A 17,492-nucleotide genomic window follows, 5' to 3' on the forward strand; every position below is an offset into this window, starting at 1 on the left:
AATGTGAGATTTGTTTTTTTTTTTTTTTTTAATGTTTATTTATTTTTGAGACAGGGAGAGACAGAGCATGAACAGGGGAGGGTCAGAGAGAGGGAGACACAGAATCTGAAGCAGGCTCCAGGCTCTGAGCTGTCAGCACAGAGCCCAACACAGGGCTAGAACTCACGGACCGTGAGATCATGACCTGAGCGAAGTCGGACGCTCAACTGACTGAGCCACCCAGGCACCCTGTGAGATTTGTTTTTAAATGGGTGTGACCAATCCTATTTACCCTGAACTCTGGGTGAATAGAGCCTGCTAGTATATTACTGCTTGCTGAACTGCATACAACTGTGCATTACAAAGTTAATATGTTAATTAAGGTTTGGGGTAAAACTGAGTTTCAGAATAAAATTAGGAACAGCAAGATCTAAAAACAATGTAAACAACGCTCTCATTTTGCTTTAAAGAGCATTCTGCTGAAGACTGAATTTAAGTTTCCTTTGGGAGAACTAGGGAAGAAACCGAATACCACCACTAGGTGGCCAATAATTAGTGTTGTGCACTTAATGTCCTTAACCTATTTTCCATTAATAGTTTTTAAAATTCTGTACTGGGATGTTTAAAAAAACTTAAACTTTGCATTTCATGCTGTCAAAATGGTATTTTCTTCCCAAATCAAAATAATCTGATCAGAGCTGGGGGAAAATTTTTTTAGGTGAATACAGGCCTATTTAAAAAAAAAAAAATTTAAGATGAGTTTCCTTCTTGAAAAATCAGTGTATTAATAATAAAACGCTGTTGTTAAAAATAATTGAACAAATAAAGTTTGCTTTGAGATGCATAGTTTTCAAAGTAAAAAAAACAAAAACAAAAAAAACAATGCTGTGTATACATTCCAGATTACCACACGAATATTTCTGAATTTCAAAGCAACATGAATGCTCAAATTGACACTTTTAAAAATCCCTCTCTTTCCTTTAATGATTGGTTAAACATCTAGACTGGAAAATTTTTGTCAACTACCAAGGACTTTTATTGGGGTTTCTTTCTTCTTACTCTAATTATGTTTTGCTGTTTTCTCCCATGTCTCTCCACCTGATGCTAAGACTCCATCACTACAATAACTTCAAGCCAACAGATGATCTTTTCTACTCAAGGAGATTCATACTCATTGTCCACCTTGAATTCAGTTGCTTCCGCCTTTCATAACTCTCCTATACGTCCCCAGACTGACCAATGTTGACCCACAGGTAGGGACATCTCTATACCGCTATTTAGCAGGAAGAAGCTATAGAAGATGAGACCCTCCACCTTCAGCAACTTTAAAGATTTAAAAGTCAAAACTGATTAGGGGGGATCGGACAAGGGACCATAAGGCAAGTTGAGGGCAAAGCACAAGCTAGCACCCCCACTCCCAACCCCTAGGTGGGATACGTGTGATTCCTCAGGCACTCCTGGATGCCCAAGAACAAAGGAAAGGAAACAAATAGGAAACTGACAGAGATCACAGTCATGAGGGCATGAGTCTCCTTCAGTTTACAAATATCTTAGTAAATTACAAGAAAAAGGCATTCATTTCAATAGCCTAATCTCCAGAAACCTATTGACTCGGTTTCCTGGAGCCCCTAATATCACCCTCCCCTCCATAGTGATGTGGAGAACAAAGGCAAGAAGGAAATGGCAGGGAAAATTAAATTTCTTTATAACTGCAGCCCATTGACAAATACTTGAGGCAAATACAGAGTATAACATTTCTCTAGGAACCCCCTACTGTCATAATGCTAATGCATTACTAGAGGGAAAACCACCTTAGTTTGACAATAGCAAGGTCTCCAGTATTTTAAGAGTCCTCTTTAGTGTATCAAAGTCTTTCTGGAGGCCTGCCTCCCTTTTGTCTTTACCTCCCCCAACTCCATAGTATATAACCAGTCACTCTTCACAACCCCAGTGCAGCTCTTTCTGCCCATGGGTCCTGTTCCTGTGCTTTAATAAAATCACTTTTTTGCACCAAAGATGTCTTCAAGAATTCTCTCTTGGCTGGCAGCTCTGGATCCCCCCCACCACCACTCTAAAACCTTATCAACTCCAGTCCGCCCGCTTAACTCACAGAAATCCCTCTTGAATACCTGAAACCAGAAGTTCTAATTTTCTCATCTTTTCACGTTATCTTCATTCTCTCAGTGTCTGTAGGGAACATGAATGCTGATATCTCTCCAGCTTTACTTCTGCCAAGAGTATAGCTATTTCTCAAATGCAGTATGAAAGCGTCAAATCCTTGCCCTGGCTTGGGTCAGTGCTCCCTCCCACTGCAGCCAACCATCTGTGGCCAGGATCATGCTACATTAGAAAATGTTAGCTTCCCTAGGAATCTCATGACTGGGATGGAAGAGGCATTCCCATAGGAAAAGGGGGAGATGACAGAAAGAATAGATGTCAGCACACAGTAGATGCAATCAGCACCCACTCAACAGAGGGTTGATGAATATTGAAGGGACAGGGATTGTGCTAAGTGCTGGGTGACTCAGTCCTTGCCCTCAGGGCACCTACCTTCTAATGTAGGGGACTGGTGATAAACTGATATTCATCCAAATTGCCAATTAAACAAATGGTAAAAGGATATGAACAAACACAGAAGAAAACTGGTGAATAAACTGAAAGGGCGGGCCTACGCCAGCCGACTCCATCTTGTTCTGTGTCCTCCACCTTGAGTGACTATGTCCCCGACATGACCCCTTTTCCGGGAAAATCGCAGAAACCTCAGACCGCGCCTCCTCCCCTTGAGTAACCTCCCGCTCACCCGTTCAAACTTCCTGATCAAAACACGCCCAGTGACCTTGGTAACAGGACTCTGACCCTTCCCCAGCCAATCGGCTGAGGCCACAGCCGTTACCTCACCAACTGCCCCTAGACCCCTATAAAACCTTTGTGCTTTTGAAACTCGCTCTCTCTCCCTGGTATCTCACCGCTGCGTCGGTGCAGGTAGGGGACTGAGCTCGAGCTAGCTCGAATAAAGGCTCTTTTGTTTTTGCATCGGACTCGGCTCCCTAGTGGTCTTTGGGGATCACGAATTCAGGGCATAACAAAACATATAGAAAGTTGCTCAGCCTCACTCCAATGGGAAAAACACCAATAAACAAAGAAATAGAAGCTCATTTCCATCAGATTTGCAAAAAAATTTAAGTTTGATAATACCATATGTTGGCAAGGATATGGGGAAATAGAGACTTAATATGTTTTTGGAATGGATTAAAAATTAGGACAACCATTTGGGAGAGCAATTTGGCAGTATTAACTTTGAAGATGCACAAATAGAATGACTCAGGAATTTTGCTCCCAGGAAATACTTCACACATACATCCCTCACAAATGTGCTCAAGGAGATGCATATAACAATCTTCATTGCATCACTGTTTGTGAGAGCAAAAACGTGTAGTCAGTCCATTTCAACAACAGAAGAATAAAAAACTAAACCGTGGGGGCGCCTGGGTGGCTCAGTCCATTAAGTGGCTGACTTTGGCTCAGGTCATGATCTCAACAGTGTGTGAGTTGGAGCCCCACGTCAGGCTCTTGTGCTGGCAGCTCGGAGCCTGCTTCGGATTCTGTGTGTCTCTCTCTCTGCCCCTCCCCCCTTGCCCTCTGTCTCTCTCTCTCAAAAATAAATAAACATTTAAAAAAAAAAAAGTAAACTGTGATATATTCATGCAAGGGAATACTACACAGCATTAGAAATGAAACTAGACCTCCATGTATGACATGGATTAATCTCAAAAACGTCAAGTTGGATAAAAAAAGATAACAGTATGTTACCTGTAGAGGACAATTTTTAGGCAACAGGCTCGAGCATTAGAAACTTGAACAAGGCAAAAGTGTCCACAGTGACCACCAAGCTGACGCAAAAAGGTTTATCAAGTGACCCACCTGGAAATAGCCATAGGCTCTGACCAATTACAACCACGCATAGTTCTTAAGATCACCAAAAATGGGAAAATTCCATAGGTTCCATACTTCCTCACTCTGCCCTATACCTATAGCCCTTTACCACCACCTCCTGGCAGACAGTCTCTCCTTTGCTGTCCTTCCTGCTCTTTTGCAGTGTATTCAATAAACTTTTATCTCTTTTGTTCTGCCTTGGGTGTATTCTTTCACCACCCATGCCTTGGCCCCCTATCCAATCAGACCATGCCACATCACCATTTATGTATATTATTAAAATTCAAAAAACAGTTTTGATACGTACATAATAAAAGTGTAAAAACATAAATGGGAATGATACACATCAATTTCAGGATAATGGTTATACCTGGAGATAGGAATAGCATCCTAGTTATGTTTGAATTTTTTTTTTAGAGAGAGAGAGCATGCATGAGTGGGGGGGGGGGGGGAGAGACACAGAGAGAGAGAGAGAGAGAGAGAGAGAGAGAGAGAGAGAGAGAGAGAGAATGAAACCCAAGCAGGCTCCACATTCAGCACAGAGCCCAATGCAGAGCTCGATACCATGACCCTGGGATCATGACCTGAGCAGAAATCAAGAGTCAGATGTTCAACTGACTGAGTCACCCTGGTGCCCCTGAAAAATCTTTTTAATAAAAAAAGAGAATAAAGCAAAATGCTAACTCTCAAATTTTGGTCAATACATGGGTATCTGAACATGTTTGTTTGTCATATTTAATAATTTTAAAATTTAAAAACATTAAGAGTCGATTAATTAAAATGATGAACAACTCCAGAGCTCATCTATGTCTGTGAAATTGAAACATCCTAAAATCCAACTGAGGACACATGTGAAAAACTTCAGAACCAATCCTTTGAGTTTCCCTTCTTTTTCAAAAGAAAAGTTGGATAAAATGAGTGGATCTAGATTCCTGGATCTATACAGGGAGAAACAAGGTATCAAAAGCATGGTTTTCAAGACACACAGACTGGTTCAAATCATAGCTGCCTTGGTTATTCAATACATGTTCTTGGGTAAACCACTTCCTCCCTCCAAGCTTGTTTCCTCTTTTATGAGATGGAGATAAGCTGGCCAGATGGCAGATAGCACAAGGCAGCCCCAGGTCAGGGATACCTGAGAGCCAAAGGGAAGCTGGCAGATCAGAGAAACCAGCCCTGTGGCCATCAGAAGAGGGCTGGGCTTGGGTGTAAACAATAGCAACCCATTACAGAAGAGGCCAGAGCTCTAAGAAGGGAATCAGGCCCTGTTGGGTTTCGGACAGGTGTACCCCTTCTTCTTCCCCCCGTTGCCCTGGGGAGACCTTGGCCAGCCCTATCACCATTACTGCAGGTTGAGAAGACACTGGCTGGGTGGCTGGGTAGGCACCTGCTCTACCTCAAGAACTAACTACAGTGTAGTGAACCAGCCTGCACCTTAGCAGCCTCTGTTCCACCACTCCTCTTCCCTCTCCCTGTACCCAAGCACTAAGTTAAAGCGATCAGAGGCAGCAACTTCTAGTAAGAGTCTTACCTGGGCCAAGAGAGTTATAGAGAGGTTCTCCAGGGATGCAATTGTCTGCTCAGGATTATACCAACTAGGGGTGTAGACTATACACCAGAGAGCCTCCTTCCCAACTCACCAGGAATACTTCAAGTTACACTTGGACTATGCCACCTCCCCTAGGCATTTTAGTCTCCAGGCCTCTCCTGGCCCCAAGGAAAGAGGAGCTCACAGGGACAGATAAGAGCGGTCTGAGGGGCACACACCCAACAAGAGAAAGACAACATACAGGACTATCTTATCCAGACACACCAGAGTTAATAGACTAGGCAGGGCAACAACTGAAAATAAGCATTTTAAGTATTATTAAAAAAAGAAAAGAGAGGACTTTGGAAATATGAAGGGGGAAACAAGAAATCATAAACAAGAACCAACTACAGAACCCGATGTGAAAAATGTAGATTAAATAAAGCCCTCAAAGGCTGTGGTGAATAGCAGAGTGGATATACCCAAGGACGAAATAAGCAAGTGTGAAGATCAGGTTCAGAAAATTGCCTTAAAAGCATAACAAAGGTATAACTGAAAGGCAGAAGGTTAAGCCAGTGTTGTCTGAAGCTGGTTACTTCTGAATGATATGGTGTATGATATAATGAGCGGACCCTTTGGTCAAGGGTCCTGCCTTTCACTGTATAGTGGGTCCCCTCATTGTATGCTATGTTGTTTGTGACTACTTCCTGTGGATTGGGCAGGCATACTGTGGTTCCCCAGATAGTGATGAAAAAAAAAAAAAAAAAGGATGGAAGGAAAGAGGGAAGGAAGGAAGGAAGGAAGGAAGGAAGGAAGGAAGGAAGGAAGGAAGCTATAAAAGGGGTGAACACAAATATACCCTGGACTTTAGGAACAAAAGTGCACAAGAATGCAAATGGCACCAGGATTCCAGCTCTACTTTCTTTCTTTGTTTTTCCTGCTCTACCTCAATCTCTTTGACCTGAAGCCTTCTTCTATACAGGTGGGGAAAATGGCTGCCTATAGCTGATAAGTTTTACATCTTTATCCACCCAAGACAGATTGATCTCAACACTCTGCTAACCAAATTTAAGAATCTCACGAAAGGATCTTCTTCGTCCAGCTTGATCCAAGTCATTACCCTGGGACTAATTATTTGTGCCAAGAATCATATAAACATGGTAGGTTTCCAGTTAATTCAATCATTAGGGAAACAATTCTCAGGAGATGAAGACAGACAAATGTTTGCATAGCAGTACACTTTACACCAGAACAAAGCCTGATATATAGTAGGTGATCATTAAATGTCAGTTCCCTGCTGCCCTTCTTGCACCATCATCAGAGACGTGTAGTACTTATCCTGGTAGAGATGGGGAGCCACTAAGGAATTTTAAGCTAAAGATGACATTGTCAGCTTTTGTTTTGTTAAGACTACTGTGTAGCAATATGGAAGTTGGACTGTGTAAGGAAAGTTGGCAGTGTTTATCTTTAGAATTTAATCTTTAGGGGCGCCTGGGTGGCTGAGTCAGTTAAATGTCCAACTTCAGCTCAGGTCATGATCTCATGTTCTTGGGTTTGAGCCCCATGTTGGGCTCTGTGCTGACAGCTTAGAGCCTGGAGCCTGCTTCAGATTCTGTGTCTCCCTCTCTCTGCCCCTTGCCGCTCATGCTCTGTCTCCCTCTGTCTCAAAAATAAACATTAAAAAAAATTTTTTAAGAATTTAATCTTTAATTGTAGAATATCCAGATGGGGTTATGATTGAAGAGGAATTAACATCACTCAGAGATGGATATATTGACTATTGGGACTTTGTCTTCCCTTTTTTCAGAAGGTAAAGGGTGACTATTTTTATGATGGATATTAGATCATGTAAGTGGAAGCACAAAGTTTAAAATTGATATAAGAGTAAAACTGGATGCAAAGGGGCGGACTGTGCTGGTCATGTGCCTGTTCACTTATGGCTCCATCCTTCACCCTTCACCTGCCCTGCTGTGTATCTAACTCCTGACAATCCAATTTCTAAAATTTCCTTGCCAAATAGTCCAGTTAGTTTCAGCTAATGGCAGCCAATGCCAGGTAAAAGGAGATTGAAAAGGATTGGTCAGAGAGGAGGGAAAAGATCAAGAAAAAAATGTGTCATAGAAGCCAAGGGAGGAGCACATGCAATTCATTCAATTCTGCAAATATTTAAGTGTGACCTCTGGGCTTCAGTCAGACTGAGCACATCAGACCCCAAGATGACAAAGGCCTAGTCAACATCCTCAAGTGGAGTGACAGAAAAATTTTCAGACAGAAACTGTGACACAACAGGGTGACTGAACTGCAGCTGAGGAAAAAACAAAACAAAACAAAACAAAACAAAAAAAGAAACCTAAAAAAAAATTTTTTTCTGACTGCAAAGTTCTGGTTAAATTCACTGATAATAACTTTTCTCTTTGGGAACTTTGCACTCCTGTTTTACCAAGGAGGTGATCCCTCAAGCAGTGAGCTGGCACCCTGGCCAGGTTTTGAATGGCATCTCTGCTAAGACTCTATTTAACAGTGTTAAATGGTGCAAGGAGGTCGAGCAAAATAAGAGCTGAGATGTTACCAACACATTTAATAAAGAGGGATTTGTTAGAGACCCAGGTGAGAGAAGTTTCTCTGGGTGGGCGGGGCGTGGAATAGGAAACGCATATTATCCAGAAGTAGGGCTGTAATAGAAAGGAGAGGAGGTAGCCAGTGAGGGAGGACAGTTTCCCAAACAAGAGAGATCTGAGCATACCTGTGAATGACTACAAGAGTCCCGGGTCAACTAGATGGCTCGGGGTTGCTTACAATAAAGACACCTATTCACCGCGCAGCCCCTCATGGAGTTCTTCTTTGAAGTACCTCAGGATGTTTCCCCTGCTACACCTGGAAACCTTGGCAGTCACTGGAAGTCACAAAAGACTAGGTGATTAGGAGATCTAAACACTGCCTTCTGATCCTGCCTGCTTCATTAGCATGCCCAAGACCCCAAGAGAGCAGAACCCCTGGGGTCTGAGAAGCAGCCAACGGAAGGTAGAGTACCAAGCGTCTGGGATCCAGGCTGCAGTCCCGCCTCTGACACTCCATAACCTGATACCCGTAGCCTTGTGACTTGTCTTGAGGTCACAAGGGATGCCCGAGGTCTTGAGGGATGCCCAGAAAACACCTTTTGGGTTTGAGTGCAGTCTCTACCAATGCACTACAATGCGACCTGGGGCCTCGGTTTTTCCTTCTAGGAAGCCCTGCTTTACAGAGTAACCGAGAACAGCGGTCAACTGACCACTAGGCATACAGTAAGTGCTCGGGAAATGCCAATATCACCGTCTCCCATTACGCCCAGGTACAGCCTCTCGCTCCACACCGCACCTTGCAGCGGGGGCGGGAGGTCCCCGCGCTCTGGTCGGCTAGCCCACTCCCGCTGCCCCCGCGCGGGCCGCCTGTCGCTGACAGCAGCGGTGCATTGTGGGCCTTGTAGTGCGGGGCTGGGGTTGGGTGGGTGGGCGCGGTCGCGGCAGTCGCAGCGGGGCCATCTTCCGCGGGCCGGCTGGTTCGGCCTGTGCAGCCCGCACCCGCGCCCTTCGCCCGGCCCGATGGCTCCGCGGCCGCTGAGCCCCTTGGTGCTGGCGCTGGGCGGCGCCGCGGCCGTGCTGGGCTCAGTACTCTTCATCCTCTGGAAGGCCTACTTCGGGCGCGGACGGGAGCGGCGCTGGGACCGGAACGAGGCCTGGTGGGGCGCGGAGCCTCCTCGCCTCCCTGAGTGGGACGAGTGGGACGTGAGTGCCGGGCCGGGGTCTGTATCTCCGCACGTGCAGCTGAGGGGTGTGACGCGGCCCCGCGAGGCCGGAAGCGCCTGGGTCCGGGACTTGGCGCCACAGCCCGCTAGCCCCTAGCGAAAGGGCGCGCGGTGGGCAGCCAGGCAGTCGTGAGTCCCGGAACCGAGAGATGGGTGGGCATTTCAGGGAGTGTTTGGCACCGCCCTGTGCTGCCGCGGGACCCGGGCTTCCTCGTGGGCGCCAGAGCTCCGTGGGCGCGGCCCCGGAGTGATGTCGGGCCCACGCCCTGTCCAGCCCGCGCTCGCCGGGCGCCTGCGCAGTACGCACAGCCCGCGGCCTGGGGCATGCTGGGAGAGGCCTCCGCCCCCTTCCCGGCCCCTGGCCGAATTGCGAGTTTTTCCCTGTCCGTGGTACCTACGATCCTGGGTCGCGGGTATTGCCAGTCTGAGGAGGCTGAGACTTCGCAAGAAGGAATTTCACCGAGGTCACTCAGGGAAAGCCAGGAGAATAGGGTTTGGGATTCAGGACTCCAAAGGCAGCGCTGGTCTCACTGCACCAGACCATGCCTGCCTGCCCGTTGACGGGTGGGGAGCGGGATGGACGCTTTGGTGTCTTCGGTCTTCTTTTAGGGAGGGTCCGGAGGGAGGGTGCCGGCCGCAACCTGACCTGTACTCCACAGCCTGAAGACGAGGAGGACGAAGAGCCGGCGCTGGAGGAGTTGGAGCAGCGTGAGGTGCTGGTGCTGGGGCTGGATGGCTCAGGGAAGAGCACGTTCCTGCGCGTGCTGTCTGGGAAGCCACCGCTGGAAGGCCACATCCCCACCTGGGGCTTCAATTCTGTCCGGCTGCCCACCAAGGACTTCGAGGTGGACCTGCTAGAGAGTGAGCAGACCCCCCCCCCCCATCTCCCCATCACCTCAGCTGGACCCAAGCGGGGGATCTTTGCCTGGTGGTGGCTCCAGCATGCATATCTAAGCAGGACACGTCCCTGTATGACATTCTTCCCCTGCCTCTCTGGGGCACAAATATAGTCCAAGCTCTGTCTTCTGAAGCGATGGGCCGTTCATGATCAGGCAACTCCACCTTGGTCACTGCCTGTCCCTCACCCCTACTGAAGCTCACATGCCTAACACTGAGATATCAAATGCTAAAGTTTCCTGTATGCCAAGCACTTGACAGGCATTATTATGTAATAAAATCCTCCCAACAATTCCAACAAACTGGAAACAGTCATTATCCTTGTTACATGCATGAGGAAAGGGAGGCCCAACAAGTTAATTTATCCTGGCTCACCCAGCTTGCCAGTCTGCTAATGCAGACTCTGACTCTAAGCTCTCGATGTTAAGTACCATGCTACATTGCTTGTTTCTGAAGGATGCTTGCTATTTTCTTCTGCCCTTTGCACTGTTCCCTCAGTCTGGAAAGCCCTTCTTCCCTTGATAAACTGCTACACCTTCAAGATTTAGGTCAAATATGATATCCTGTGAAGCCATCTCTGACTCCCAGGCTAGGTTAAGGGCTCTTCCTCTGAGCTGGCTTTTGCCACATACCAGGCTGTGTCCATAACTAAGCATCTGGGACACAGATGGGTCTGATCCAGTCTGGCCCCTAGGGCCCAGCCTCAAGCAGATACCTGGGAGAGCTTGTTGAGTGAGTGATCAGAGGGGGTCTGGGCAACGCCTATCCTCAGTGTTAGGCTTCTTGGGATCCCAGGAGAGGGTTGGCTGAGGGGGTATTGAGAGGACAGCAGTACTTAGCCACGTGTGTCTAGCTACAGACTTGGAGGGGAGGGACAAATGGACTTCTTGCCAGCCACAGGACTCAGGCCATAAAGATTGGGTAGGCTTAGTTAAGCGTTATGTAGTGAGATCAGACTCTGAGGGCCTACCTGTTGGCCTGAATGGGCCCAGTTCTTCTGGTCTCAGGCACTTGCTTGCTGGCCTGTCCTGGCTATATCTTTCCTCCCTGATTGTGGCAAACATTGATATCCACCTGGAATTTGGTTCTTTAAACAAGATTTTCCCCATCCCTGGAAGAAGGGGTTTGGTGTTTTCATGTTACCCAAGGGTCTGACTGGTTACAATCCAGGTTTGATAGGTCACTCCTGGATTCAAATTCAGATCTCCCATTCAAGTCCTAGAGTTTTCCCTTCCCACAACACTCACATGGCTGTGGTCTCCAATGCCTGGCCTGGAGCCCAGCCAAGGATGGGCCCTTCGTGGATCTTTGATGACTCTTTCCGTCCCCCCCCCCACTTCGTATACCTCTTTTATTAGCTAGTTCTTTCAGCTTTATTTTCCAATAGATTCTGCATCTGTCCACTTTCCCCCACTTCCACCACTGCCTGTTTGATCCAAGCCACCATCATCCCAGTACTATAATAGCCCCTGTGCTGGTCTTTCTGCTTCCACTTCTGTCCCCAATGTCAGCCAGCAGTATCTTTCAGACACCCATGTCACGCTTGCTTAAAACCCTTAAGGGGATCCCGAGCAGCCTCACTGTAGCCTTACAGCCCCTGTGTGTTCAAGCCCTGGCCAACCTTAATGGTTGTGGCTTCTTCCTCCCTCCCTCAGCCATCCTGGCTGCCTTCTGTTTCTCAAACACAGTGTTCTTGCTCTTCCTTCTGCTTGTAATGCTTTTCTCTGCCTCTTCCCTTAGCTAGCTCCTTTTCATTAGTCCAGACTCAGCTCATATGCTGCTTCCTCGGGGAGACCTTCCCAGATGACCCAATCCAAAGCCACCCTCAGCCATTTTCACTTTTTCTATTTGATTTCCCTCCCTTCTGAAATGTGCTTATGTGTTACTGCTGTGTCCGTCTTGGTTACAGAGGGAGCTCCTTGAGAGCAGGGCCCTGTCTGCCTTGCTCACCTCTGTATCCCCAGCACCCAGATCAGTGCTTGGCACCTAGTAAGCACTCAGTAAATACTTGTTGAGTGCCTGCTATGTGCCAGGCATTGTGCTGAGGGCTTTGGGGGGGATCCAGATGTAAACAGCTCTAACTCTCAAAGAGCATAGAGTCCACAAGTATCAGAAATATATTCAGCAACACTAGGATGTGGTGTGACTAATGGGGACTGTGCAGAGGGACAGAGAGGAACAAGAAGGCAACCCAGGGTACTGTGTGGGCAGCCATGTGGTGGTAGGACTGAGTGTGGTGTTTGCAAGGAAAGAAAATGGGGTGACCAGACTGAACAAGAGACACTGAAGGGAAAATGGCTGCGCACAGGCTGGGCAGGGAGTCCTGGCTTCTGACCACACCATTACTGGCCAGGGAGGAAGCTAGGAATTGGCAGGAAGCAGCCCAGGAAAAAGAACTAGAGAGTACTATTTAATGAGCACCTTGTATGCCAGTCCTGTGAAAGGTGCATTGCGTGTGGTACCTTGGGTTTTGCCACAACCTATTAGTAGATAAGTTCAGTGAGGAGGAGAATGCTGCTGCTTGAAGGCAGTGACTTGCCCAGGGAGCCCTAGCTGTCAGAGCCAGAGCTAACCAGGTCTGATTGGCTCCAGAACAGGTTGTCTTTTCCTTGCCCCTGGCTGATGGAGCCTTGGGAAGCCAGAAGAGGGGTGGTCTTGAGGCTGTATGTACAGAGCTGGGGCCTGGGGAGGCTCTGAGCTGGCCCCTGGCCTCTCCTCAGTCGGTGGCAGTCAGAACCTACGCTTCTACTGGAAGGAGTTTGTGAATGAAGTAGACGTGCTGGTGTTCCTGGTGGACTCGGCTGACCGGCTGCGGCTGCCTTGGGCCCGGCAGGAACTGCACAAGCTGCTGGACAAGGACCCTGACCTGCCTGTCGTCGTGGTGGCCAACAAGCAGGTGAGAGCCATGGGAGGCTGGCTTAGGCCAGTTGGGCTTGATCCACTGATCCCTGGGCAGGGGCAGGGAGCACAGGAGAGAGATTCAGGCCCAAGTCCATGACCCGGAGCACTTGGCTGAGATTCTGTCATGTGCTTTTCATCCTGTGCTTTTTCCTCATCCCTGACCCTCGTCCTCTATCTGCCTTCCTCTTTGTCTCCCTGCCACCCACCATCCTGGGGAAATGAGAAAAATAATGATTAAGCATCCACTACATGTCAGTCAGGTATGGTTTTGAAGAGCATTTCATATTATGCTTCTAATTGACCCTACTACGTATGGGATACTATTCCCATTTTACAAATTGGGAATCTGAAGCTTGAGGTTTTGTAATCTCCCCAAGGCTGTACACCTTGAAAATAGTGGAACTGGGATGTCTAAATCCAAAACTTGTGCCTTTTCTGCATTGCCATATCCTTGTGACTTCCAGCTCTAGATCTGAGAGGTAAAGCTGGGAAGTAGTAAGTTGAGCCGATTGAAATGACAATATTATGAGTGCGCCTACAGTGTGCCAGGCTAACCACCTGACAATCATGACCTCACTTAAATCCTGCAAAACCCTATGATTGGCCTTGTTATTATCCCTCAATGCCCAGAGTTACAGCTGGTATATGGCAAAGGCAGGACTTGAACTCAGATCTTCCTCAAAGATCCTTCTTAACCACACTATACCTCTCCTGGGCCTTTGGCCAGACCTAAGCTGCCCTTCTCAGTACATACCAAGTTAAGCTTTGCCACGGTACAGAGTTCTGTCATTTTTCCTGTGGCCTGGCCCATGTCCCTGAGAACTGTGGCACATGTTCCCAACCTGTCTTGAAGAGAAGCTGTACGTCTTTGATCCCAGTTTCCCTTGCCTGTCAGGAAATACTTGACAATCATTTATAAATATGCCCATATGTCCTGGTTTTCCTGGGATGGTCCCCATTTATGCCTGTTGTTCTGGTATAATTATTAATAGTGCCCACTTTGAGTCTCAGAAGTACCCTGGTTTGGATGATGAATTATATCATCATTCTACTCATAATTTATGGCAATATAGAACCTACAGGAGACAACACCTAAGGTCCCATGAATTCTTCAAGAATTATTTTAATTTGGGGCCAGGGCTGAAATTAAAATGTACCCTCACCAGCCGTGCTCTGCAGTGGCTTCTTTTTTCCTCAGCCAGTGTCTAGGAGTCTGGGGCAGATAAGGCCCTTGTCTGGAAATGACCCTAGTATAAGATCTCCCCACTACTGAGTTTAAGAAACTGAGCTAGGATTCCTGTAAGGGGTATAGCCTTGGTTATCAGCCCAACCTGGGTTTGAAACCTGGCTTTGTCACTGTGTCCTTAGCTAAATACCTTCACCTCCCTGGGTCCATTTCCTCAGCAGTTCAGTGCAGACTGAGAATCAAATAAGTCTAAGCGCCTCTTACAATGCCTGGCTTAAAGGAAATGCCATCTCTTACCACAGTGGCTGGTGATGGTATGAAAAGAGGTTGGTACCAAGGAAAGACGGAAAAGAGTTTAGACAAAGGGGCCCAGAGGCCACTTCTGGGAACTTAGGCCCCAGTGTTCCCCGGGTAGCCAAACAGTTCTTTCCATGGATGACAGCATGGGTGTTGGGAAACTGTCAGCTCTGTTCCAACTAGCTTCTCCATCTCCTCCCAGGACCTGAGTGAGGCCATGAGCATGGTGGAGCTGCAGCAGGAGCTGGGCCTGCAGGCTGTCGATAGCCAGCGGGAGGTGTTCCTCTTGGCAGCCAGCATCGCCCCTGCAGGACCTGGCTTTGAAGACCCCGGCACCGTGCATATCTGGAGACTGCTCTTGGAGCTTCTCTCCTAGGCTGGCCCCCACCTGCTCACGCACCCAACCCTGGAGACCCCCGTTCTGCCACTCCTGCTTCTCTATTGCCGGCCTGGGCCTGAGGCGGGAGCTGTGTGGCAACTCTTCCCTTCTCTCCTCCCACGCTCCAGAACAGGGCCTGAGCAAGGCCAAGAACCACACAGAGGCCTTCCTGGTGAGGTGGCCGTGAGGCTGAAGTGGGGAGGCAGGTGGGGCAGACAGTGGAAGAGCATAGTGTCTGGCTCACTCCAGGCTGGAAGTGAATTTCACCAGTGAAGGCCTGCACCCTCCTTCTCTGATGTGTAAAGCAAGATGCTCAGTGGGCTCAGTTCTCACCACTGCAGGTTGTGGTGACTGAGAACCAGTATAGTGTCAGAAGTACTCCCAGTCTGAACCATTCCCTCCTGCAGACTTCACGCCCCTCTCATGCAGGCAGGTTCTGGGCAGTACACAGTGAGCTGTGGCTCCAAGGCCTACAATGTCCTGCAGCCCCAGTTCTGCCCAGCTGGGTCATGGCCTTGTGCTATCTCTGCCTCTCTGGCCCTGGGGCCATCATTTTTAAAGAGAGGTGATTTCCATGGGGTTTTGTTTTGTTTTTTTTTTTCTGACTTGGAAATACATTTTCCAGCCACGAAGGTAAGAAGTGCTAGAACGAACCTGGAGATCCTAGCAAGCTTTCTGAAACCTCCTGCTTCTGCAAGCCAAGGCCTGCCTGCCAGACTACAGGATCAAGTGGTATTCACCCCCAATCAAAAAAACTAAAGGCTTTTTTCCCCCTAATCTGGACACACGAGCTGCTGCTCTTGCACTAACTGTGCCAATGCCCATGTTTACAGAAGTCTGGGGGAGGAACCCATGTCCCTGGGGAGACAACTGTCAACTGGAGCTGGGTGTTGGCCTCAGAACTGCGTTTTAATTATTTATTTATAAAAGGAACAGGCCAAAGTTTTAGGTTCTGTTTCTAGGTGCTGTTATCAGAACCCCAGATGACTGTCATGGAAAACTTGTGTCTTTGAGGAAAATAGCTGGAATTGTGAGGCAATGTGATAACCTCCACATGTCAGTGGAGACAAAGCTCTAGCTTCCCCCTATCATTTACAGCTGTATGCAGTATCATACTTCACATTAATCCACATGAACTTAAACTCCACCACCTGGCCTGATAAGTCAAAAGGACACACTTCCTTCTGTGTAGATGGTGACTCTAGGAGAGGAAATTTGAATCATGTAAATCCAGGCAAAAAGAAATGGGAATTAGCAGATCAGCCAATAAGGGGACTTTGGGTACCTCACTCAGCCTTTCTGGACCTGCTGATTCCTCAGCTAAAGCAAAGTTGGACAGAATTTCTGGGTTTTCTCCAGTGCACACTCCAGGATTCTCCTGTTTCTGGTGACCAGCCAGTTTGTCTGTATATTGACACTTCTCTTTAGTGCAGGCAAAAGAAGGAGCCTTTTGTCTGTCAGGGGCCACTGAGTAATCAGTAGCCACAAATGGACTTTTTTTTAGAGGTCATATCCAACTCCGTTTGCTTTTTAATTGAGAATACAGATTATGTGCCTTCATTTCATTTGACATTTACTCAGTGTGCTTCAGTTCCATGCTGTGGCCTATGTGAGAAAAGGCACAGGGAGGGAGGGTGGGGAGGGAACCCCCCAAATCCAGAAGTGTGATTATTGGAACAGTGGCCTACCATGCTCTTGGGCTGTAGGTTTATCAACAGAATCACTGTTATTTGAAATCCTGATTAATGTTTGCAGAAGAAAGAGATTTGTTTGCTTTTACTTAAAATATTTAAGGAATGACTTGGCTTTTAAAGAGTAGCCTTTGAAACTTTGTCGACAAATTTTCATTTTGACATTGAAAGATTATAAAACTACTTTTCTGTTCTTTGAACTCCTGGTTCTCCAGTGCTTGACATTTACCTTTGGAACCAGCAGTGTTGTAGGGGATCCTTTTCTAATTAAGATCTGCCTTTGGTCTAATGAGTATCATTATGTAATGCAATTTTCAAAGTCTCCAGTGAGGGCAGTGAACTTGAATAAAGAGTTTAACTAACTATATCTACTTGAGCAACTTTTGAAGACCACTCCCAGAACTGACAGGTCCCAGTGGTACACCAGAAGAGACACCACCGGGGGACGCTGAAGGTCCAGAGTACCACCCCTCTGATACTTGTGCAGAATATAGATGTTCTCTTGGCCTGTGAGTGTGCCTCATCACATTTGTGGCTGACAGCTGTGCTCTGGTAGGGTTGTTGGCCTATCCTCCAGGCAGAGCGCCAACAGTGCTTATCTGCTCTGGTTTCTGCCAGGATTAGACCAGATGAAGTAGAGGAGTGGGGCTCTCTTACGAACAGCTACGTGCCTGGCCTATGGTGCTCTTACCCAGTTGCTCCTGAATGTGACTTTCTGATTCACAAGCCCAGATCACCTGCTCCTGGGACCCAGCCATTATCTGGAGTTCATCCCAAAGTTTTCTGAGCTAGCCTGGGTGACACTGCCTCCACCCCACTGCCCCAACACTACAGCTCCCAACCTACCTGAGCGTGGGTTAGGGGTCAAATGTCAGCAGCTCTCCTAACAAAGGCAGCTGGAAGGTAGGAAGGCTCTGGGT

General features: G+C 47.6%; 1 protein-coding gene across 1 annotated transcript; it reads left to right on the forward strand.

Moving 5' to 3' along the window:
* The first annotated feature begins 8,915 nt into the window (after positions 1-8,915).
* Positions 8,916-16,939, forward strand: ARL10 (ARF like GTPase 10). The gene is made up of 4 exons (XM_025924881.2): positions 8,916-9,201; positions 9,881-10,082; positions 12,839-13,014; positions 14,705-16,939. Exons 1-4 carry the CDS (start codon positions 9,019-9,021, stop codon positions 14,876-14,878), a joined length of 735 nt encoding a protein of 244 aa, XP_025780666.1. The 5' UTR covers positions 8,916-9,018; the 3' UTR covers positions 14,879-16,939.
* The last annotated feature ends 553 nt before the right edge of the window (positions 16,940-17,492 follow it).

The sequence above is a fragment of the Puma concolor genome, chromosome A1, assembly GCF_028749965.1.
Source record: "Puma concolor isolate L17-30 chromosome A1, mPumCon1.1.hap2, whole genome shotgun sequence".
In the NCBI taxonomy this organism is placed as follows: Eukaryota; Metazoa; Chordata; class Mammalia; order Carnivora; family Felidae; genus Puma; species Puma concolor.

Excerpts from the sequence above, each read along its gene's own strand:
- ARL10 (XM_025924881.2), top strand. The coding sequence starts at position 9,019 with ATGGCTCCGCGGCCGCTGAGCCCCTTGGTGCTGGCGCTGGGCGGCGCC. Across the intron at positions 9,202-9,880 it reads CTGAGTGGGACGAGTGGGAC|CCTGAAGACGAGGAGGACGA; the intron begins GTGAGTGCCGGG and ends TGTACTCCACAG. Across the intron at positions 10,083-12,838 it reads CGAGGTGGACCTGCTAGAGA|TCGGTGGCAGTCAGAACCTA; the intron begins GTGAGCAGACCC and ends GCCTCTCCTCAG.